Raw genomic sequence first — 24,085 nt, 5'->3', positions numbered from 1 at the left:
GCCATTTAAGCGTTCGACTGCCTACTGTGAATAAGATCGCTGCAGAACTGAATGTTGGCTGTCAGAAAACCATTCCTATTGGGACTTTATGGTGACAAATGAACCGCTTAGTTTTTGAGCAGTCGAGACCGCCTCGACTCCTTTGCCTTCCCATGAGGTCTGTCCACTCTGCGTGCACTGGATGATGTTAACAGCCATGTTGCAGCTCTCTGATCGGATATAACAAAAATTCTGGGCCAAGAAACACATTCATCGAATGTGGGAAAAACTTTGGTAAATGGTTGACGATCCAGGACACAGCACGTCGAAAAGAAATGACAGCAGGAGGAGAATCATAGGTATAACATACACCATATCGGCGAGTTCGGCAATAATGGAAATGTGTGGCTAAAGATATTGAAAAGGATGTAAGGATAACTGATCATTTTATACCACGTAATTTGATATCAAACGTACAGTTCGGCTTTGGAAGTCATTTAACAACTGAAAATGCTATATCCTCTTTTCTCTGTGAGGTACTGGATGCGTTAAACAAAAGATTTCGAACGCTAGGCATATTTTTCGATTTAACTAAGGTGTTTGATTGTGTTGGTCACAAATATTGCTCCAGAAGTTGGAATTGGTTCACCTCTTACTTTAACAACAGACAGTAAAAGGTCATTATTAAAAGATCATTATTCTCAGTGCTGAGAATGGCTGTGATGTGGGTTCTGAGTCGGGTACGGTCAAATGGGGGTGCCCCAGGGGTCAGTGTTGGGGCCACTACTGTTCCTTATTTATGTAAATGATATGCTAGTATTACTGGTAGCTCTAAAATATTTCTGTTTGCTGATGACATTAGTTTGGTAGTAAAAGATGTTGTTTACAACATTGGCTCGGTTTCAAATAGCGCAGTTCATGACATAAGTTCATGGCTTGTAGAAAATAAACTAACACTAAAGTTCAGTGAGATTCATTTCTTTACAGTTTCTAACACACAATTCAACAAAACCCGACGTTTTGATTTCACAGAATGGGCATATGATTAGTGAAACTGAACAGTTGAAATTTCTGTGTGTTCAGATAGATAGTGAACTGTCATCAAAAGCCCACATTCAGGATCTTGTACAAAGACTTAATTTTTACGATTCGAACGTTATCTGAAGTAAGTGATTGTTCGTTACGAAAATTAGTCTAATTTGCTTATTTTCATTTACTTATGTCGTATGGTATTATATTTTGGGTAAATTTTGCCATTCTAAAAGGATATTGTTGCCTCAGAAACGGACGTGGTGTAAGTTGGCGAACCTCATGTCGACCCCTGTTCACTAGTTTGGGTATTTTGAAAATGGGCTCTGAATATATCTATTCTTTACTGTCGTTTCTTGTTAACAATATCAGCTTATTCCCAAGAGTAAGCAGATTTCACTCAGTTAATACTCAGAGGAAACCCAACCTGAATTTGGGTCGGACTTCCTTTTAACTCTTGTGCAGAAAGGGATGCAGTATACTGCTACATCCATTTTCAATAAGCTGTCACAAGAATTAAGAAAATTGTTAGCATATCGAAACTGGGTTCCCTCGTTCACTCCTATTCTGTTGAGGAGTTCCTTGAAAAATAAGCTGATTGTTACTGTGATAAACCTTTTGCATTTCCTTTATGTTTTCGTCTTCTTTAAAGGCAAAGAGAGAAGATGAAGCGGTAGCCCATCATAGAGCCTATGCCTACCGTCATGTATTTTTTGAGTTTCAGTTGTTAAAAAACGGAGGATTTTTTCTGGTACCAGTAGGAGGAAGGAAGGATTCGCGCTCAGCTAGTGAACGAGTGAGAAGCACGCCATTTTTAGCGAGTAATTGTAGACCGCCATTTTGGGGTCGCTATGAATTAAGTGAGGAGTATGTATTTCATATGTGCACCGTTTAGAAAAATACAGTATTGTTTTATTAACAGAAGGGTCGTGTGAGTTGTTATTTCAAATAGTACAATAATTACAAGAACTGAAGCCCACCTGTGTACTTTGGAAAATTACGAAGTTCCGATAAGCTTAATGGAACACGGTCAAGACTTCAAAGGTGAACACGGCGACCAAACGTAGCATTATAAAGAATGGTAAGCACAAATCTACAGCGGAGAAAGAAACTACTTCGCCCTGCAAAATAATATGAACTAATACGAACTTATTTCCAGGCATAGCTCAGCTTATTGTGCTTGTCATTCATGCCGAAAAATTAATCACATTAATTCAATACATTTTAAAAAGCCGCGCATTTCAACGTTTTATCATCTATTCCATTATTTTATTATATCACGTTGTATTGTTGATTGCGTTTACGTAAGCTTATGGCTTGACTTCTGGGTTCATTAACATATTATTTTTATCTGTTATTACTCTTATGTTGAAATTTCATGTACTAACAAGCTCCACGACCTTGGAAATTTGCTCGTCCATTTGATCCTACGGAACGTGACGTGTACATATATATAAAATAAGAAAAAAACGAGCTCGTGAACAATCAGAGAGTTACCTTATCCTCCACTCAGATACATTCCCACTGTGAGACGTTCGTAATCGGTTTGGTACAACAGCAACACTCAACTTTTCAATTGCACGATTTGATGGCTGAAAACCACTTAAGAATGATGTTTGGAGCAAAGGGGTTAGGTGAACTAGATAGAAACTAGAAGCTACGACCGAAGACCGATTTACGGATTTTACATTATATCAGTTAGTAATGAAAGTTGCTATGTTTGCAGGTTACAACCTTCACGAGAATGAGGACGTCTGCTTACATTGCTGTACTGGCGCTGCTGATGGGCACTGTGACGACTGCCGACGAGCATGACCGCAGTCACCTAGTCGAAAAGCTGCTGCGCCTCGGCTCTGGACAACTTGCTGAAAAACTGCTACCAGGCCTGAAACTCACTCACGTCGGTGCTGTTAGACCCATTTCCGGTGACGACCTGGAAGTCAGCAGACTCTCCTTCTCACTGGATTCTACAACCCAAGAGTTAGTACAACTTAGCGTTTGCCTAAAGGGTCCTAAAATTTCACTAGACATTACTTGGCGTTCGATAAACTGCTAATGTTGTCATGTAATCTTTCTAACCCTTTGACTGCTGTTGACGTGTTAACTAGCCATCCTCCACCAGTGTCCAGCTGCTAAGGAAGTGTTTAAATGCGACCCTTTCATTTTCCTTAAGCGCTACTGACGTGTTTTCGCGTCCATTTCCTCAGATACACTGACTGCTGCAGACGAATTTCTTCCATATCCCAGTGAATAAAAAAAATCGCGTATGTATCACACTACATATTTGTCTGTTTGCATGCTATCATTTGCAGAAGAAATCGGTTCGATATTTTGAGCCATTTAGGAAATATGACGATTGTTACGAACACATAATTCCCTAGAATGAGATTTTCACGCTGCAGCGGAGTGTGCGTTCATATGCAACTTCCTGGCAGATTAAAACTGTTTGCCGAACCGAGACTCGAACTCGGGACCCTTGCCTTTCGCGGGCAAGTGCTCCACCATCTGAGCTACCCAAGCACGACTCACGCCCCGTACTCATATCCTTACTTCCGCTAGTACCTCGTTCCCTACTTTCCAAACTTCACAGAAGATCTTCTGCGATGGTACAGCACTAGTGGCTGCCGCATCGCGGTCGCGAAGTGGGGCCGAGGCAGTGCCAGATAAGTTTTACAGTCTGACGATAATTCAAGGATTTGTAGTTTCAGCTTGTCGATGTCCACTATGGACAAACGGTAGTTACTGTTATTCTGAAAAAGGTTTGGTTATCCCGACTGAGACCTTGGTAAATTCTAGGTAGACGGTGCAACTGAGGCTGTTGATTATTAAAATTAAAATTAATATTTATACAGTTGCTAACAGGGCCGCGAAATGTTGAAGATATTCTCTGTTTACTATTCTCTGTTTACTATCCTCTGTTTACTATTCTTGCCAGCTGCACAGTGAAATTGTGCTGCAGCGTCACACAATCATCCATCGGCCACCATAGTTTACAGTTTTCCATTTTTCGTCGATACCTGTACAAATATCGATTTGCAACCGGTCTGTACAACTCCTTCATGGTGCGTCGGTTTTTTTGTGTGTATAATGACATGCATGTCCGGTAGAACAGACACTGTGACGATTCACAGCTGCACGAAATACTTCGAAATTTATTCGCTGACTTTGAATCCCTAATATCAGTCGTATTAGGTACAGACCTATTACATAATATTGGCATACGAAAATCTGTGGCAGTCCGGGTCTCGAAATTGGATGTCCCATTAAACACGAGTGGTATTCTAAACCAGGTCGGCTGTCTACGCACGTTCCATAGTCAGACCCAGAGCTCCATACGCCACACTCTACATCCATATAACGTAATCAAAGTAATTTTACAAGCATTACGTGATGAATTTGGTGGGCTACTATAGAAGGATGTTGACAGTATGAAGGATGTAGATTTGTGTCGGTCCGCTAACAGTAAGTAGAAAAGCCTGTTTCGATTCCGGGTCTGCCATAAATTTTCATATATCTGTATTGGAAAGCAGATCTACATCTAATACACCCTATGTCAGGAATTCGCAGTCAGCGAATATATTTCAAAATATATTGAAATCAAAGATCTATACCTACTTGGAAAACAAATATTTTGCACTGAAATTGGGGAGCAATGTTGCACTGATATTGGTTATCTCGTATAAATTATTACTAAAATATCAATTTAAAATGTTTCTAAACATGCGATTGAAATAATCGGGAGAGAGGGAGAGAGAGAGAGAGAGAGAGAGAGAGAGAGAGAGAGAGAAAATGTGACAGTGGGACATTATGGTGTCTTACCTAGCCTGCTGGCGGTAATATTTTCAGAGCTGCTGCTGGCTGCAGGCCGGTGATTTACTCTTTGCAAACAGTATATATCTTGGCTGCTTCAGAAAACTCACAAAACCTCTGCTGAGTATCGTTCTGTGCAAACAATAGTGAACAGACGATTATAATCTACAACTGAAAGATAATTAGATTTAAGAGCTGTTCGGCTTAAGGACGGGTAAAGGAACAGGAGATGCTATTCGACTCTAAGGAATAACTGATAGGTCTTCTGATACCCAGGAAAATATAGGCATGATTGTCCAGTTTTTATTGACTTTGTATAAATTTTTCATAGAGTACGGTGGGTTACGCTTTTAGGTGTTCTGAAGCAAATTAGTTTACTGAAAATAATATGGAGTAATAAACAATCTGTTCATGACACAACAGGTAAAACTAAGGATAGAAGAATCGATGACAGAAGGAAAGGACCTGGGAGAAGAGTTAGACAAGGCTGTTGTCTTTCACCTACTCAGTTTAATGTCTGTTTAAATGGTTCAGCTGAAAACCTCTTTCAACAACAGAGTGGTGTGATAATGGAAGGAAGGATAATCGAATGCATAAGATTTCTTATGATATCGTGTTACAAAGTGGAAATGAAAAAGTCATTTAACAATAATTTGTGAAAGGAACTGAAAGCGTGGAATGTGAGATAACGATAAATGTGCAAAAGACTAAGGCAAGGGTTTATGCAAGGCAACTAAGGACGACAGAAATGAAAATTTGTGATGAGTTAGTGGAACAAGTTGACAGCTTCAGGTACCAAGGATGCAAAATGACTAGTAGTATAACGCATAATTAAGAAACAATCATTTAAGAAAAGATCAGTAAAATGTTTTGTATGTGGTGTGGCGTGGTATCGTCTCGAAAAATCGACATAGCTACGGAGAGAAGGGAAATGCCTACAGCCTTCGGAGATGTGGATTTGAAGGAGAAATGGACAAATTAAATAAATAATGAACTTGTGTTACACCTAATGAATACGAATAGACAAATGTTGGAAAGAACTAATAGGACGAAAAGGAAGTGGCTAGCTCACTGGATGATAAGAGACTGCGTAGTAAATGATACATTAGGTACATTTGCATGGACGAGGGGCACTGGAGTGACTTAGAGGATGACTGGGGCTTAAATCCCTATTCAGCAGTCCTAATATCCATAATATGGTGTCTGGGAAGACAGCCAGATATGGAAGAAAATTCTAGATAATAAACGACATCAAATTAAGTGAATCATATACAGTTTCGAAAAGGATGGCGGAAAACTGAGAGGGCTAGAGAATGCTGAACTTGCAGTGATGGACCCCGCCGTATTGGCCGATCACATCATCGCCATTATAATCATCAGTCTGCTTAAGTGTTCCTGTACTTTGGCCAAACAGTTATATTGAAATCTGCACGTCGATGGGCGTCGCATTACAGCTTGTTGCCGTAAAGGAGCTACCAGTATTAAATGGTTTAATGCGAGTTTTCATAATCCTAGTTGAGACATTGTCCCTATCTGAATCAGAAACCAAGGACGGAAGGAAGATACTCATTTTGTCCCGTCGATAACGGGGCCATTAGCTACGGGCCCAGGCTGAGATTCGTCGAAGGTGTGAACGAAACTCTCCGCGTCTTTTCAGTGCAACCAATTTTTAGTGCAACCATCCTGCAAATTGCATGAAAAGATTTAAGAAAATTACGGATATTTGGATTGCCTGACAGGAATTTTTACCTCACTTGTTCTGTAAACGACTCTAGGGCCTCAACGACTCCATCACCTTTCTCGAATCATGTTCCCATGCCCAGCATTGGACATCTCAGTTCGTGCAAACCGCACCATAGCTCATTTGCCCAACGTGCATGGTTCTTTCATAACACAATGAAAGTGAAACATTGCGAAAATGACGCTGTAGTGATCCGTTCACTGTAGCGGCGATGGACGGTAACAAAAGCCATATGCATGACATAAGTCTAGGAGCTTCTACATTAAATTTTAAGTTAAGCCAATGATGTCTTTCGTTTATTTCGGAGAAAGCATGTTACCTCTCACGGATGACACTACGAAACATCCATCAACTACTTTTATCATCACAATATATCCTAATGTCTTCTGAGTAGTATACCTCGTACATGGTGGTACAAGGAAGCGCTAAATTCTGAAGTAATAAACACAAAGGTAAAGAACATTAATTTAGAAGTTTTATCATTGAAAATAACCTGTGAAATACAGGCTATTAAGTGTTGTTAAAAAAAAGGCTTTGCAAAGTCCTACAAGATATCTGTTCAAACTTTTGCCCTCTTGGGATGAAATTCTGAAATTTGGAAAGACAATTCGAATCACTTCCATTGGTGCTTCTCCAGTCTTAGTTCTCACCTCAGCGATTATCGTTGGGCTAGTGGTATAACCTTCCCTTTGCTTTTGAACATGTTCAGCTGCAAAAGTCTCTATCATATCTATTTTTCCTTCAGACGTTACTTCGTTGTATTCCCTCTGTCACCCGCAAAGAAGTAATCACACCAGTCTCCAACCTTTATCCAGTGCATTCGTCGTTCATGTAACCGACGAGAATTTTCATGTTCCCAATCCCGAAAAATCGGTTTCTTTACGTGCCTAGTTATACAAAAAGGAGTCTCATCCACGAAAAGATTGTCGACAAAATTGGGGCGGTCATTAATCATTACCATAATTTTTCACTGAAGTGTTGTATTCAGATGGTTTCAGTTCCTGTACAACTTGAATTTTATGGGGGTTAACCTCCGGATCAATGCACAGTACCGTAGGCCATTGTTCGGCTTAGATTTAACATAGCCACCTTCTTCCTTATACATTGCCGAGGGCTCTCTCTGATTGACGCCCGAAATGTTTTTAACTTTTCCTGGGTCTCGTACCATTCTTTGACCTCTTGGTGAAGTCCTTTTTGTAGCTGTACGTATCTTCTAGGAATTATCAATCCATTTATTGATGACGTGGCGAGATGGAAAGCGCCCATGCCCTCCTGAATTGTAACGAAGTCGGAATTGCCCAAGAGCAGCAGTCAGACTGTCGCCATTCTTGTGAAATACTTTCACGCAAATGGACGTTGTGATACTGGTTCACGACTATTAAAAGGCAAGTACTTTGCCGCATAGAGTCGCCGCTTCCATCTTTCTACCAACTCATCAGGGCTGCCACAACTACTTTCAAGGTTTCCCAGTACCACACTGCATACAGGTAGCTATGCCACCCCACTATATCATCCCCCATGAGCAGTCTTTTATCAAGTCCTCACCGAACATGAACAGTTATAGTTTGTCGGTCCGCTAGGTTGAAATAAACCGTTAGCACCAGTCTTTTGGATTTGATCTCAGTGAAAGATATGTACATTTGGCAGGCTGACTTCACAGTGACTGTCTCATCAAATGTAGGCTTTCACTGTAGAGATATTTTTTTTTCCAGTGACGAGTATTTTACTTATGATACCCCTACGCTGTGTTTTAGTGTGGAAGGAGTCCTGAGTGACCTTACCATCTCTGGAATCTCATCGCTTAAAGTGAAGAGAACTGGTAGAACCATCGAAGTTAGCGGAGACATCAGTATGGAAGGAAACTACGAGCTGGCCGGCACTGTGAGAGAGGGCCGTCTGGACGGGGCAGGAGCAATCAGGTGAGTCAATTATCACTTCTTCTCTGGCCCATAATCTACTTGCCGAGTAAATCTAAGAATGTAACAAGCAGACGAGGCTGGTGAGGCAATGGCGCGCACCTCATCATCCAGTTCGATTCGTAGTTGTCGAAGATACTTACATTAGTATTTTGCCAGTAAGAACACTAGATATGTTATGATATCCATCAGACTGTGTGACAATTTTTCGAGTTAAATTTTATATCTTTCTCCTGTGCATAACGGAATGAAAACATGTAACACAGTTGACTCTGACTTGTCTTTAAAACTTGGACGATAATCTCTTCGTTTCCCTTGACGTCCTCAGCGCTCTAATACATATCTAATACAGCATCACAGAAATGGTACTTCACTGCACAGGAGCTATCACAGTTAAGCCCCTCACATAATTAGAAACTTACAAATCAACGCAGAGAAAACAAGCTGACTTAGTACTTAATTATGTCATACGAAAACTCACTAAGTTTGTATTCGAAATACGTTTACGCATGCAGTGGACGAGCATGTTATCAAGTTCATTTCCTTGAACTTTGCCAAGAGGCAAAGCCTACGGAGTTCCACCGTAGCCAGATTAAAAAAAAGAAAAGAAAAATGCATAAATGTTTTGACCAGTGGTCATAGCAAATGCATACTAGAGTGAACTCTGATCATACTACTTTGAAAGAGGCCAACATTTGATAAGAATGCAAATTTGCTGCATCATTTTCCTGTATTTTATGTCACACCTTATACCAGAAGTTTTCCACAAGAACGTACAAGCTTCTCTATGTCAGTAAGCCGATTTGATGAACAGTGTCCACATAAATGTAGAAACTAATGGATTACGAATGTTTCACGAAAGATACGAATGCATTGTAATAAAGCGAGCCGTCTCACGCCTTTTGTGTCAACGAACAATATTAAGTGTCTGTGATATCGAAAACTGTAGACGTATGAACTTCGAAAAGACATAAAAATAGGTCTCTCAGTCAGTTGGTTGTTGTTATCGGTTATTTCCTGAAAATCTGTAGACTCTTTTAATTTAAAAAAAATCGTCCTTCTGCTTTGGACTCTACATGACACTTAAGGTTTGCGTTTTATCGGCATAGCTTCACTCTTGTGGTGTTACTGTTTCAGCATAAGTGCGCCTGGTTTTCAAGCCTCAGCTACTGCAGATACCACACCGATTGACGACACCACAGCTAACGTCAACTCTGTGCAGTTATCAGTGTCTGCACCATCTGTTACGGTTAGTATTAGTTGTAAATAAGTGTTTCTCAGTTCATTGCACTGAGAAAAACGGACGTCTATTTTACTTAAGGATGGAACTATCATTTTGAATAATAAGAGATAGCAATCCTTCGATCAAATACGTATCTTTATGCTAGCTTTATCATTACGACTGAAAACTGTTGAATGATAGAATTCGCATCACTTCATGATTTATTATAAAATATCTTATCAACTGAGTATCCGAGTAGTGCAGGAGACTAGAGGATATATCTGCAAAACACTTCACATGCCTTTTTTCGCTTTCCGTAAATCCATATCACCTAATGTGTTCATGTATTTCAGTATATTGAGAATACTGACTTTGTCCCTTCGCTCCAGGATACAGATATCCGAGCGACAACTCCAGATCTGTCTCAACTCCCTCTCCGGTTGTATCCTCTGCTGCTGATATGGCCAGCCGCGATTTTCTCTTTTGTGCCAACCAGTTAATCTCAGAGTAGCACTTAGACAAAAATATCCTTGCTTATTTGTTGTCTATATTCCAATCTTTGTCTTCCACTACAGTGTTTACCTGCTGGAGGTTACACCGAGAGGTCTCAACACTTCTCATATCATCCTGTCACTTCTTATTGTCAGCGTCTGCGACACACTCCCGTTCTTGCCATTTCTGTGTCATTTATTACCTTATCAGGTCACTAAATTTTCGGCAGCTTTCAGCAACACAACATTTTTAACACCTCCTTTCCTTTCTAGTTTTTCTTAGAGTCCATAGTTCACTTCATTACAATGCTGTGCTCCAAACGTACATTCTCTTAGATTCGTTGCTCAAATTAAGAACTAAGTTTAATAATAGAAGGATTGTTTTAGCGACTAATGTCATATTTACTTGTGCTGGTCTACTGCTTACACCCGCCCTACTTCTTGCGTAATGTGTTATTTTACTTCGATGGTAGCAGAAGTCCTTCGTCTACTTCTTAGTCTTCAGCTGTGATGTTAAGTTTATTCCTAATCTCTTACCTGTTATTCCATTTTATTTCGTCTTTCTTTGATTTACCCTCAGTCCACAGTCACTACTTATTAGATTGTTCATCTCATTTAAAACGTCCTGTAAATCCTTCTCACTCTCATTGAGGATAACTAAAACAGCTACTGTTACCACTGATGCACTTTCATCTTAAATGTTAATCTCATGTCTTTTGGTTTCGTCTTTGCTTGATGCACTTTCATCTTAAATGTTAATCTCTTGTCTTTTAGTTTCGTCTTTGCTTGATGTACCTTCATCTTAAATGTTAATCTCATGTCTTTTAGTTTCGTCTTTGCTTCTTCTACGTGCTGTTTGGACAACAGAGAAGAAAGAGTAATTCCTTGCCTTATACCCTTTTTTGACTAACACGTTCTCCCTTGGTCTTCCGTTCTCACTATTCCCTTTTGGTTCTTGTACACATTTCATATTACCCTCTACCCATGTAACTTATTCCTACTTTTCCGAGAACTTCGAACAACTAGCACCTTTTTAAGTTTCGGACCGCTTTTAAAATGGCAAATCCAATGAAGGTGTCTTTTCTAAAGTCTTGCCTCCATTATCAATCACAGCTGTCTCTTTTGTGCCTTCACTTCTGCCTTGTTTCTTCGCCAGTCTCTAAAAGCTCTGTCAGACTATGATAATACACTACTGGCCATTAAAATTGCTACACTAAGAAGAAATGCAGATGATAAACGGGTATTCATTGGAGAAATATATTATACTAGAACTGACATGTGATTACATTTTCACACAGTTTGGGTGCATAGATCCTGAGAAATCAGTACCCAGAACAACCATCTCTGGCCATAGTAACGGCCTTGATACGCCTGGGGATTGAGTCAAACAGAGCTTGGATGGCGTGTACAGGTACAGCTAGCTGCCCATGCAGCTTCAACACGCTACCACAGTTTATCAAGAGTAGTGACTGGCGTATTGTGACGAGCCAGTTGCTCGGCCACCACTGACCAGACGTTTTCAATTGGTGAGAGATCTGGAGAATGTGCTGGCCAGGGAAGCAGTCTAACATTTTTTGTTTCCAGAAAGGCCCGTACAGGACCTGCAACATGCGGTCGTGCATTATCCTGGTGAAATGTAGGATTTTGCAGGGATCGAATGAAGGGTAGAGCCACGGGTCGTAACACATCTGAAATGTAACGTCCACTGTTCAATGCGAACAAGAGGTGACCGAGACATGTAACCAATGGCACCCCATACCATCACGCCGGGTGATACGCAAGTATGGCGATGACGAGTACACGCTTCCAATGTGCGTTCACCGCGATGTCGCCAAACACGGATGCGACCATCATAATGCTGTAAACAGAACCTGGATTCATCCGAAGCAATGACGTTTTGCCACTCGTGCAGCCGCGCGGGATTAGCCGAGCGGTCTTGGGCGCTGCAGTCATGGACTGTGCGGCTGGTCCCGGCGGAGGTTCGAGTCCTCCCTCGTGTATGGGTGTGTGTGTTTGTCTCTAGGATAATTTAGGTTAAGTAGTGTGTAAGCTTGGGGACTGATGACCTTAGCAGTTAATTCCCATAAGATTTCACACCCAGGTTCGTCGTTGAGTACACCATCGCAGGCGCCCCTGCGCCCCTGTCTGTGATGCAGTGTCAAGGGTAACCGCAGCCATGGTCTCCGAGCTGATAGTCCATGCTGCTGCAAACATCGTCGAACTGTTCGTGCAGATGGTTGCTGTCTTGTAAACGTCCACATCTGTCGACTCATGGATCGAGACGTGGCTGCACGATCCGTTACAGCCATGCGGATAAGATGCCTATCATCTCGACTGCTAGTGATACGAGGCCGATGGATTCCAGCACGGCGTTCACGTTTTACCCTCCTGAACCCACCGATGTCATATTCTACTAACAGTCATTGGATCTCGACCAATGCGAGCAACAATGTCGCGATACGGTAAACCTTTATCAAGGTCGGGAGCGTGATGGTATGCATTTCTTTTCCTTACACGAGGCATCACAACAACGTTTCACCAGGCAATGCCGGTCAACTGCTGTTTGTGTATGAGAAATCGGTTGGAAACTTTCCTCATGTGAGCACATTGTAGTTGTCGCCACCAGCGCCAATCTTGTGTGAATGCTCTGAAAAGCTAATCATTTGCATATCACAGCATCTTCTCCCTGTCGGTTAAATTTCGCGTCTGTAGCACGTCATCTTCGTGGTGTAGCAATTTTAATGGCCAGTAGTGTATGTTCCCTATGTCACTGAAATCGACTTCTATTTCTTCTTTTGTCACGACAGCACACAGTTCTTGTCCCTCATAGAGGGCGTCGGTGTGTGCCTACCCATTCCATCCATCCGCCCTCTCCTCTCTGTTAAACAGTAGAAATGTTGAGACCGTTGCATGTAATGTAAACGATAGTTTCTTGATTTTCGTGCGTGCTCAGGCTTTTCTATCTACTGTCATTGCTCTTGCTAGTTCTTTACATTTTTCGAGCAGCCGTTTACACTGTTCAGTCACAAGAATATGAGCACCAATCAAAAGCCTGAACAACCACATTTTGCAGCGCGGACAGACGAGAGACGTGCAGGAAGAGAGTCAGTGACGTTCTAGACGGTACGGACTGGGATGTGGAGCGATGCGCGACTACAGTGCCGTGGCGAGCTGCGCCCGGTTTCTCGTCTGATGATCCATGCCAAGAAGAACCTGATCGAGGTGGTTCCGTAAATTCTCGATTGGGTTTCTATCCCGGGAGTCTGGTAGCCAGCAAAGTTCTTTGAACTCATCGTGGTGCTCTTCGAACTACACACGTAAAATGCGATCTGTGAGACACGTTGAGTCGTCCTACTGATAGACGCCATCGTGCCGGGAAGAACGAATTTGACATGGTCTCCAAGGATAAATGCATACTTGTGTTGCTCTATTGCGCCTTCCAGAATGAAGAGTTCACTCAGAGAATGCGGCGGTAGTTGATGGTATGTTCCTATGGGACCAAAGTGCTGAGGTCATTGGTCGCTAGGCTTACACGCTACTTAACCTAACTTAAACTAACTTACGCTAAGGACAACACACACACACACCCATGCCTGAGGGAGGACTCGAACCACCGACGGGGGGAGCCGCGCGAACTGTGGTAATTCTCTTAGTCCGCGCGGCAACCCCATGCGGCCCAGGTAGTGCCACGAAAACACTCCCCAGACCATCACGCTGCCCTTCCAGCCTGGATCCTTTACTTCCAGACGTTTTATGACGTACAGCCCAATAGCCATCTGTCCGATTGAGCATGAACAATGAGTCATCTGAAAAGGCCACCAGTCACCACTCAGTGGACGTCCAGTTTCGGTACTGGGCAAAAATTCCAGCCTTGGTCGCCGATGAACACAAGTCATCGTGGGTGCATGAATGAAGCTGCTGCTGTGAAGGCTCATATGCAGCAAAGTTCGCTGAACATTCTTTGAGGAGACACTGTAGCCCCTTGGTTCATCTTGGTGGTCAGCCCCTCAACAGTTGCACATCTATTCGCCCGCACACATCTCTGCAGTCGTTGTACAGCCCTGTCAACCAACGGCCGTGTACATCGTAGTTGCCTCGGCACCAGTCTTGGATACCACTATTTTCCATTTTCCCATGTATGTACACTTAAACCACGGTGGCACCCGAACAGTTTACAGACTTCCGCTTCATAACACTTCCACCATTGGTCCAACAGCCAACGATAATGCCCGACTGGACATCAAATCAAAGGCGGTGGTCACATTAATGTGGAAGGACCTTGTAGTTTTAAATTCCCTACACCTCGTGTTGACGCTTATATTGCTGTACTTATTTTTTCCAGTATGTTTTTGTATTTTCTTCTATGTATCAACTGGTTTTGTCTGTTACACAAGATTTCTTTGCTGTTACAATCCTTGAACTTGTCTATGATTCCCATTTTAAGTGATGTCCATTCCTCTTCAACTGTACTGCCGAATTTAGTAATTATTATCGCAGTATCCGTAGCATAAGAGAACTTGAAGTACACATCCTCATTATTCAGTATCCGACAACATTATACACTGATTATTTGTCACTGTTCTCTCTTAACCTCCAGCCAAATTGTGATCCGAATGTACATGTGCCTCTACATACGCTTAACAAAATAATATCTGACTTGGCATTCGATGCCTCACCATGCTATCCCAGAGACGAACACCTCCAAACTTCGGGCACTAGTCACAGTAACGGTCAAATTCGTCTGGCAGAAATGTCACAACAGAGTAATACTTTGAAGATGGTGAACTATCGAACTACAGACAATTATACATCATAATGGATGCCAGCTTCCGCTAATTTCTGTCGCCCACTACAGATCATTGAACGTCATGCCTAATACCTCTTTGCTTGCATTCCTGTATCACGTCCCACCACTTATTTATGTTTACTGTCCTCCTCAAATTACTGGATATCCAAATTTCTGTATCCACGAAATTCTAGAAACTGAAATCTGTCATTTCCCCCAATACAGTTGGACTATTATTGCGCCTGTTACGACATACATGCCCTTCCTTTGATAATCCCTTACCTTTCAATGAATAACAGTTCCTACCTCATCTTGTCTTGCCATTCGTATAGTACAACCTCCGTAACACTTTCATCAAGATTTTTGTCTCGAATCTCTTGTGACTTGTTTCCAGGTATCCAGTCGCTATGATCATTCTATTTTTGTGGTTAACAGAAAACACACGTTACTACACTTGTTTAGCGTATCTGGTTCGCTTCATAAGTTTTCACCAAGACAATACAAAATATTATTATATGTAATTCCTTTCCTTTAAATTATTTCGGGATCTAAGGAATTGTACTTCACATTCTTTCTGATAACGTCTACAACTGTCAACATGACTGTTGACGTATGCTGTCGGGCGTTAAGACACTAAAACAGTCAGTTTGAAAAGTCACTTCTGCCTTATGAAAATGATTGGATTTTATGCGGTTTTCCCTAAGCTTATCTTACATCTGCTGTTTCCATATTAAGGAATTACCTTCCTGAATTGATTGCACATTATTCTTTCTGCTCTGCTGAAAACTAGGGTTGATGTATTTGCCTATGGATAGCGTCTTTGATTTGTAATCAAAACTTCCTCGGTCCCGGGTTCGAAATCCGGCACCGATTAAATTTTGATTAATAATCAGCAGTGGCGGCCGAAGGCTTCCGGCCTTGGCAAAGAGCCGGGGGAGTGGACGGAGGTTCGGGGCACTCTCTTGTCCTTGGGGTGGCAAACTGCCCCTAAAGCCGGAAGAATCAGCGAAGATCAGCGGCATGAGGATGAAGAAGGCAATAGAAACCACTGTATTAAAGACACATAACGTGTATCTACAAAAAATGTGGCCTCTAATTGAAAAAAGTGTCGTGATGATCTCTCCATTGGCAAAAGGTACCGGAATAGTTCCCCATTCGGATCTTCGAGAGGGGACTGCCGAGGGGGAGGTGCCCATGAGAAATGATTGAATAATCAACGAAAGGATAACGTTCTACGAGTCGGGGCGTGGAATGTCAGAAGCTTGTACGTGGTAGGGAAGCTACAAAATCTGAAAAGGGAAATGCAAAGGCTCATTCTACATATAGTAGGGGCCAGTGAAGTGAAATGGAAAGAAGACAGGGATTTATGGTGAGATGAGTATAGTGTAATGTCAATAGCAGCAGAAAATGGCATAACGGGAATAGGGTTCGTTATAAATAGAAAGTCCGGGCAAAGAGTGTGTTACAGCGAACAGTTCAGTGATAGGGTTGTTCTTCTCAGAATCTACAGCAAACACCGACAACGATACTTCAAGTATGCACTCCAACATCGCAAGCTGAAGACGAAGAAAAAGAAAGTGTGAGGATACTGAAACGGTAATGAAGTAAACAAAGCGATATGAAAATGTAATAATCATGGGGGACTGGAATGCAGTTGTAGGGGAAGGAGAAGAAAAGATTACAAGAGAAAGGTGGGCTTAAGACAAGGAATGAGTGAGGAGAAAGACTAATTGTGTTCTGTAATAAGTAGCAATTACCTGCAGCGAATACTCTATTCAGACATCACAAGAAGTCAGACAGAGATTCTGAAATCCGGTACTGTATTGTAACGCTCTCGCTCTTTACGCAATTGGATAGTGCCTGACTATCTCTAGGTTATGCAAGTTAAGTGCTTTGCACTATTCCTGAGCTTCCTAATGTGTATTTTAGGTGGTCCTAGTGTTTGTGTTGGTCATATTGTGTGTTGAGTATTTTATGGTGGCTAATATACATCAGTGTGGCAGTTTTTCACTGCCTTACCACGTCGGGCCATCTCGTTGTGCCCCTTCTGTGGGGTTTGTTCCCGAGATTCGAGACAAGCCTATTTTCGGACTGCTGTGACTTTTCGTAGAAAAGTCGAGTCGTCTGTCTAAATCTATCCTTAATTGTCTGTACTTCTGTGATATTATGTAGCTATTCACGTCGGTGTGTAGAATGTATGAGTCTGGCGACGTACCATCTGAGTTTCGGAAAAATATCGTCCACACAATTCTGAAGACTGCAAGAGCTGACATGTGCTAGAATTATCAACTTAACAGTTCATGCATACAGCTCATGAAGATGCTGAAAGAATAATATACAGAAAAATGGGAAAAAATTTGAATGTGCTAGATTACAATCAGTTTGGCATTAGAAAAGATAAAGGAACCAGAGAGGCAATTCTGACGATACGGTTGATAATGGAAGCAAGACTAAAGAAAAATCAAGACACGTTCAGAGGATTTGTCGACCTGGAAAAAGTATGCGACAGTGTAAAGTGGTTCAAAGTGTTCGACATTCTGAGAAAAATAGGAGTAAGGTTTCGGGAGCGACGGGTAGTATACAACATGTAAAGAGCGAAGAGGGAATGTTAAGAGTGGACAACCAATAACGAAGTGTTCTGACTAAAAAGGGTGTAAGGTATGTAGTTTTACCCTGTACAGTTCAACGTGTACAAGGAAGAAGCAATGATGTAAATGAAAGAAAGGTTCAGGAGTGGAAATAAAATTCAAGGTGAAAGGACGTCAATGATACGTTTCACTGATGACATTGCTATCCTGATTGAAAGTGAAGAAGAATTACATGATATGCCGAATGGAATGACGACCTAGTGAGTACAGAATATGGATTGAGAGTAAATCGAAAAAAGACGAAAGTAATGAGAAGTAGCACAAATTAGAATAGCGAAAAACTTAGGATAGGTGGCCACGAAGTAGATGAAGTTAAGGACTTCTGCTACCTAGGCAGCAAAGTAACTAATGACGGACGGAGCAAGCGTCACATCAAAAGCAGGCTGTCACTGGCAAAAATGACATTTCTGCCCCAGAGAAGTCTACTAGTATCAAACATAGGCCTCAATTTGGGGAAGAAATTTCTGAGAATATTCGTTTGGAGCACAGCATTGTATGGTAGTGAAACATGGACTATGGGGAAACAAGAAAAAAAGAGAATCGAAGCATTTGAGATGTGGTGCTACAGGCGAATGTCGAAAATTAGATGGACTGATAGAGTAAGCAATGAGGAGGTTCTGCGTAGAATCGTAGAGGAAGGGAATATGTGAAAAACACTGAACGGGTGAAGGAACAGGAGGATAATACATCTGTTAAGACATCAGGGAGTGACTTCCATGGTACTAGAGGGAGCTGTAGAGGACAAAAATTGTAGACGAAGACAGCAAATAATTGAGAACGTAGGTCGCAAGTGCTACTCTGAGATGAAAAGATTGGCGCTGGAGAGGAATTCGTGGCGGACCACATCAAACCAGCCACAAGACTGTGAACCGCCCCCCCCCCCCCAAAAAAAAAAAAAAAAAACTTCACCTTTGATCGAACTCTGTGGAAGTTCTTTAGCCATGTGACCTCCTATTTAGAAATGTTTGCTATTGATATGAGGCAGAGAATTTTCCTATAGTCTTAAATGAGTTGACTTATATTATCTGTACTTCCGTATCTGTTGGGAAACGTTACTAGCCACAGGTAACTGCGAAGGGATTACTAATGCACAAACCATTTTAAGAAATTATCTTTTTTTATCTGCTTGGTATGTACGTTAATAAGACTGTTAGAAGACAAATACGTACCGAAATATTCCCATTTTCATTATTTCCCGAACGTTTAATATAGGTTTTGGTGTTTCGTTGTTGAAAGCTATTTTTGTCAATTTTTTTCAGATAACTTACGAGAACCTCGTACTGGACAGCTCAGGTGTAGAAGAATTTCTGAAAGACCTTTTGGAACATTAAAACAATGAAAAAGGTAATCTAACTACTGCTGATGCAATACTTTCCACAACGTCTAATATCTAAATTTTGTATAAACACCTTGATCTTAATGAGAACAATGAATAACAGTGATACAAGGAGATTCTTCTATTTGAATCATTTTTAAAATAAATGTTGAGTTTATAGTAATAGAGCAACTCATGTCTTGTTTATGTAGGTGGACAAACGATGCAGATTATTTATTTGTTTCACAATTTCTCTAGGTTACTGTGCAAAGTGCTACTGGCTGATCAAAAAGAGGAATAGCAGAAGAAGGTTTCCCATCAGAGTTTGGAAAAATTCTACACTGGTGGTGGATTGGTGTTCAAGATCATGTTCATACCTCAGACTTCATACCGTGGCTGTAATTTCAATTGCATGTTGTAAGAAAATAAAAATAAAGATTTAGCAAGTAAATGATTATGAGTGCATTTCACAAGAATTTTCTAACAAATTACAGACTTACATAACAATTAATATTACGAAATTGCTAATGAAATGCTGAATAGGGGTATTGCAAGACAACGTGAGCCCACAGGAGAACAGTAGCAGGCTTTCCGTTTATTTATCAATCGGCATTAATTTGAAATTCAAACATTAGCTATTCACTTGGGTTTGCCCCAAGAAAATGTGGGCGAAGGAAGACTGCTGCTACCAACGAAAGTGCAGAAGTAATGGTTCTTTAGTCTGTTGCAATAAAGCCGTATTATAGGCTTCGTCCAAAATAGAGATGTTGCTTTTAAACAAAGAAGCAGTCTGCGTATTCTTCATACACAAAAAATATATGTTCCATGCATGTCTGCGTCAAGAACTACAAGGTAGTGATTTTCAGCGTCGTTTTGAGTACTATTTGTGGGTTATCCAGCAAGATATTAATTTTGTGTTGGAAGTATTGATTACTGATGAGGCCACTTTCAGAAATCAAGGTAACGTAAATTTAAGAAACGTGCACTACTGATCAGCGGTAAACAATCACCGGCTTAATCAAGTGTTTAAGCAACGGGAGTGAAGTGTGAAGGGGTGATATACCATAATCGGACAGCACATGATTGGTCCTTATTTCGTTGACGGTTTCACTGTTATTAGAAAATGTCCAATTGGAAATCGTCAAGTGATGTGGCTCTACCATCATGGATGTCTGTGTCCTCCCCATAATTTTTTAGTAACAACAGATGTATTAAATCGTTCATTTCCAAACCGGTCCGTGAGAAGCAGTCCTATTAAGAGGTAGCCAGCACGATAGGCGTACCTGGTGTCGTTAGCTAGTAGTTGACATGGACGATCCAATGATTGTGGAGAATATGAGAGGGGAAATTACTGCTGCGTGTTACAGTATTACATCGAATATATTGACAACAGTGAGTTGATAAGTGATACACGAAGTAAGATACTATTGTCATGCAACTGGCTCCCAATTTGAAAGTAATTTTTTAAAAAATCACCAGTTTTTGTTCTCAATCTTTGGTCTTAATCATGGTGTCTATTATTCTAATGTAACTTTCGCCACACTAGTCACTGCCAAGTAACATAGCTCGATAATACTTGACCACTCGCAGAAAGAACTGCTTAAAGTATAGTGCAGAATTTCACTGAAAGAAATATGCAATGACATGAAGAGAAATGGCACTTTTATTCAAAGACAATAATTACACTTAGGTCATCTGGACATTACAAAAAAAGGTGAGACATTGTTCTTAATAGGGTGTATGATCAAAGAGACAGCAATACATGCTATGGAGCATACTCCCACGCTGGTGACGCAGTTAGTAAGGAGTTTTGTGGTCAGTATGATTGACAGCTGCTGCTGGTGACTGTCGATGTGCTGCAATATGTTTTCCCGACACATTCCACATGTGACTGATGGGATTCAAGTCTGGAAAATATGCAGGCTATAATATAATAAAATAATGGAATAAATGATAACAAAATGTTGAAATGCGTGGCTTTTAAAAATGTATTGAATTAATGAGATTAATTTTTCGGCCTGAATGACAAGCAGAATAAGCTGAGCTATGCCTGCAAATTAGTTCCCATTAGTTCATATTATTTTGGAGGGGGGGGAAGTGGTTTCTTTCTCCGCTGTAGATTTGTGCTTACCCTTCTTTTGTAATGCTACGTTTGGTCGCCGTGTTCACCTTCGAAGTCTTGACCGTGTTCCCATTGAGCTTATCGGATCTTCGTAATATTCCAAAGTACACAGGTGGGCTTCAGTTCCTGTAATTATCGTACTATTTGAAATAATAACTCACACAACCTTTCTGTTAATAAAACAATACTGTATTTTTCCAAACGGTGCACATATGAAACACATACTACTCACTTATTCATAGCGGCCCCAAAGTAGCGGTCTACAATTACTCGCTTAAAATGGCGTGCTTCTCCCTCGTTCACTAGCTGAGCGCGAATCCTTCTTTCCCACTACTGGTACAAGAAAAACTCCTCTGTTTTTTAACAACTGAAAATCTAAAATACCTAATGGTAGGCCTAGGCTCTATGATGGGCTAACGCTTCATCTTTTCTCTTAGCCTTTAAAGAAGACGAAAACATACAATAAATGCAAAAGATTTATCACAAGGCCAATACATCCGCCAGATAGATTCTCTTTCAAGAGCTCGTTCATCTGCGCTGGTTAATGCAGTCGTACATTTTCATCAATAAAAATGAAGTCAGGGCCGAATGCATCCCTAAAAAGAGTCACGTGGGGAAGAAGTACAGTGCCACAACAATGTCGACCAGTGGGTGTACCATATAAAAAGATTTGAAACTCGGTACAACCATGCAACTTTATGCCTGCCTACACCAAGATACCTGGTCAGACAGAAGAGAGTCGCAGGCGGTTTTCATCACGAGAACGTCAATATATGATGTAACAGCAGAGACGGTGCGAAAGAGATAACGGTGTTATTTAGTGTAAGACATTGGGATCGTTAACTACAGCCATGGTATGGAATTGTTGATTTTCGTTTGCGGGGCTGCACTGTGAACATGTATTTATTGTCAAAATACACGTTATTCAAGAGATTTTAGTAAAGTGATACTATGCCACTCAGATTTATCCCCACGTGGTAATCCATTGTTGTGCGTAAAACTGTGACAATCTACTAATCAACCCAGAAAATCCCATTTCGTGGTACGTCCTATAACATTTAAAGCAGTTTTATCGATGGGACAGCGATGGGAAGAACAGTTGTAGTTATTTACATTTTGTGATTAATTTGTTCGTTTATAACGTTGGTAGTCGCCTTCTTTGCATCTTCATGCGGCCTCAAAAGTATCTGCTGGTCCCGGCGTGCCTGAGATTAGCAGGCATGTTCTGCCACATGTGAGGCAGAAGTAAATCACAGTGATAGATTTCCGCATGCAGGCGTTATCGTCGACACATCAGTCAGTGTTTACATCGGAACTGAATATTACGCAGCAGGCATTATATAGAGAGAGGTAACCATAAGAGAACGCAGAGACTGAACCAGTTACTACAGAATAACAACAATAATAAATCTAAAGGTATTCCGTTTTGCATCCAAACACCAACTCTCACTTACAGTGCAATGTTTGGAGGTAGCATCTAACTCAAGTGGAGGAATTCAGTTGTTTTGTATATGAAGTATCACACGTCTTTGGATTAAAACATTGAATCTAAATAACTATGAGGATTTGCGTGTTAACTTGGATATCAACAGTAACATTCACCCCAATAAATATTAAGAGAAACTGAAATTGACATATTAGTCAGTATGTTGAATAGTGATCTTACAAAAGACATGTCACCTTGTACTTTCTGTGTGATTATCAGAATTCTGTATACAAACTCAATAGATTCAGTGTATTCATAATAGCTCAAACATTTTTAAGTTCACACAAGAAATTTAGTTCTAGCTACTTTAATATGTAGTAACGCTGTAAGAACGTAGTTGTAAGATGTAACACTTTGAGTGCAATTTATTCGCAATGACAGTTTTGCAGTTCACCAGGCATTTTTTCATATGTGTGTTAGTGGAAGAGCATTATTTAGGCATGCTCCAGTAGTATTCAAGCAAACTACAGTTGTATTCCAACGTTAGTAAATTACTCTTGTCTTGATGGCCAATATTTATTCAGTTCTGCGGCATGACAAATAATATGACAAAAGATGGAAAACAAACTCTTATTTTAGCAGAATTTACCACAGAAAATCTCAGGGCAGGTCAACCAACAACCTCCCACCCCCCACAAAATGTTTTACAAATACTTAACTAAAACGATTACAGTGAGAAGGCACTCTGATTATATTAGACACGCCCACTAAATTGCTTTACAAATGCTTAACTGAAATTAGTTAATGAAGAAGCACTCTGAATAAATTAAACTAACCCCACTAAAATGTCTTGCAAATGGTTAACTAAAATGTTTACAGTGAGAAGACTCACTGATTAAAAGAGACTTCACTGTATTTAAAAGGAAGAATAACACATAGTTCTGTCCTCAGTAAGATCCACTCGAAATACGACCAATTTAAAGAGGCGGTTCTGATTAACGTAACTCCACTAGCTCTGTAACACAGACTACTCAACTTCTAAAAATTCCTCAAAAGTCTATAATGTAACAGCGTTGCTTCCATTAAGATAAACTTCAGTTCTTTCTGAGCGAACCCCCATAAACAGTAAACATAGCAGACCTTCCGGGAAGGACTAACTAGTTGCAGTACTACGACTTTAACAAAACAAGGTGTAGAGGCTATAGAAAGAGTCTCACCAAAATATTTGACGAACCAGTAGCTAAGTGGATCTCAAAATCTCCACTCACTCGGCACAGGCATATTTCCAGAGTCCCATCGCCACTATCACCACCAAGGCCGACGGAAAACACCGTCTTCGCGGGATGAGGTTTGTACTCTGCAAAAGCAGCTCAATACTGACTCCAGACAGCGGAGGTAAACCAGCCTCGCACCCCGCAACTGCTCCATCCAATTATGTCAGTAAATTCTACCTACTTTCGTGCTCGTCAAAGATCCTCGTGCCGAGAGCCACCAAAGATCGTGTCTCGCTACCGCGATCTAGTAACCGGCTGATCGATGCGAACCGCCATGACACATCCTCTCCCACTTAAACTTAGAAATCCCACAGCCAAGGATCGAG

At 41.0% G+C, this 24,085-nt stretch overlaps 1 protein-coding gene across 1 annotated transcript; it reads left to right on the top strand.

Moving 5' to 3' along the window:
* Positions 1-2,738: 2,738 nt before the first annotated feature.
* On the top strand, positions 2,739-19,392 carry LOC124595343. The gene is made up of 5 exons (XM_047134056.1): positions 2,739-2,988; positions 8,314-8,478; positions 9,613-9,724; positions 18,882-18,966; positions 19,196-19,392. Exons 1-4 carry the CDS (start codon positions 2,753-2,755, stop codon positions 18,951-18,953), a joined length of 585 nt encoding a protein of 194 aa, XP_046990012.1. The 5' UTR covers positions 2,739-2,752; the 3' UTR covers positions 18,954-18,966; positions 19,196-19,392.
* The last annotated feature ends 4,693 nt before the right edge of the window (positions 19,393-24,085 follow it).

Source organism: Schistocerca americana, chromosome 2 (genome assembly GCF_021461395.2).
Source record: "Schistocerca americana isolate TAMUIC-IGC-003095 chromosome 2, iqSchAmer2.1, whole genome shotgun sequence".
Taxonomy (NCBI): Eukaryota; Metazoa; Arthropoda; class Insecta; order Orthoptera; family Acrididae; genus Schistocerca; species Schistocerca americana.
This window is presented reverse-complemented; position numbering and strand designations above follow the sequence as displayed.

Bases quoted from the DNA above. Each gene is read 5' to 3' on its own strand.
- LOC124595343 (XM_047134056.1), top strand. From the start codon at position 2,753: ATGAGGACGTCTGCTTACATTGCTGTACTGGCGCTGCTGATGGGCACT. The intron at 8,479-9,612 runs GTGAGTCAATTA...TTACTGTTTCAG, and splicing joins GACGGGGCAGGAGCAATCAG to CATAAGTGCGCCTGGTTTTC. The intron at 9,725-18,881 runs GTTAGTATTAGT...AATTTTTTTCAG, and splicing joins TGTCTGCACCATCTGTTACG to ATAACTTACGAGAACCTCGT.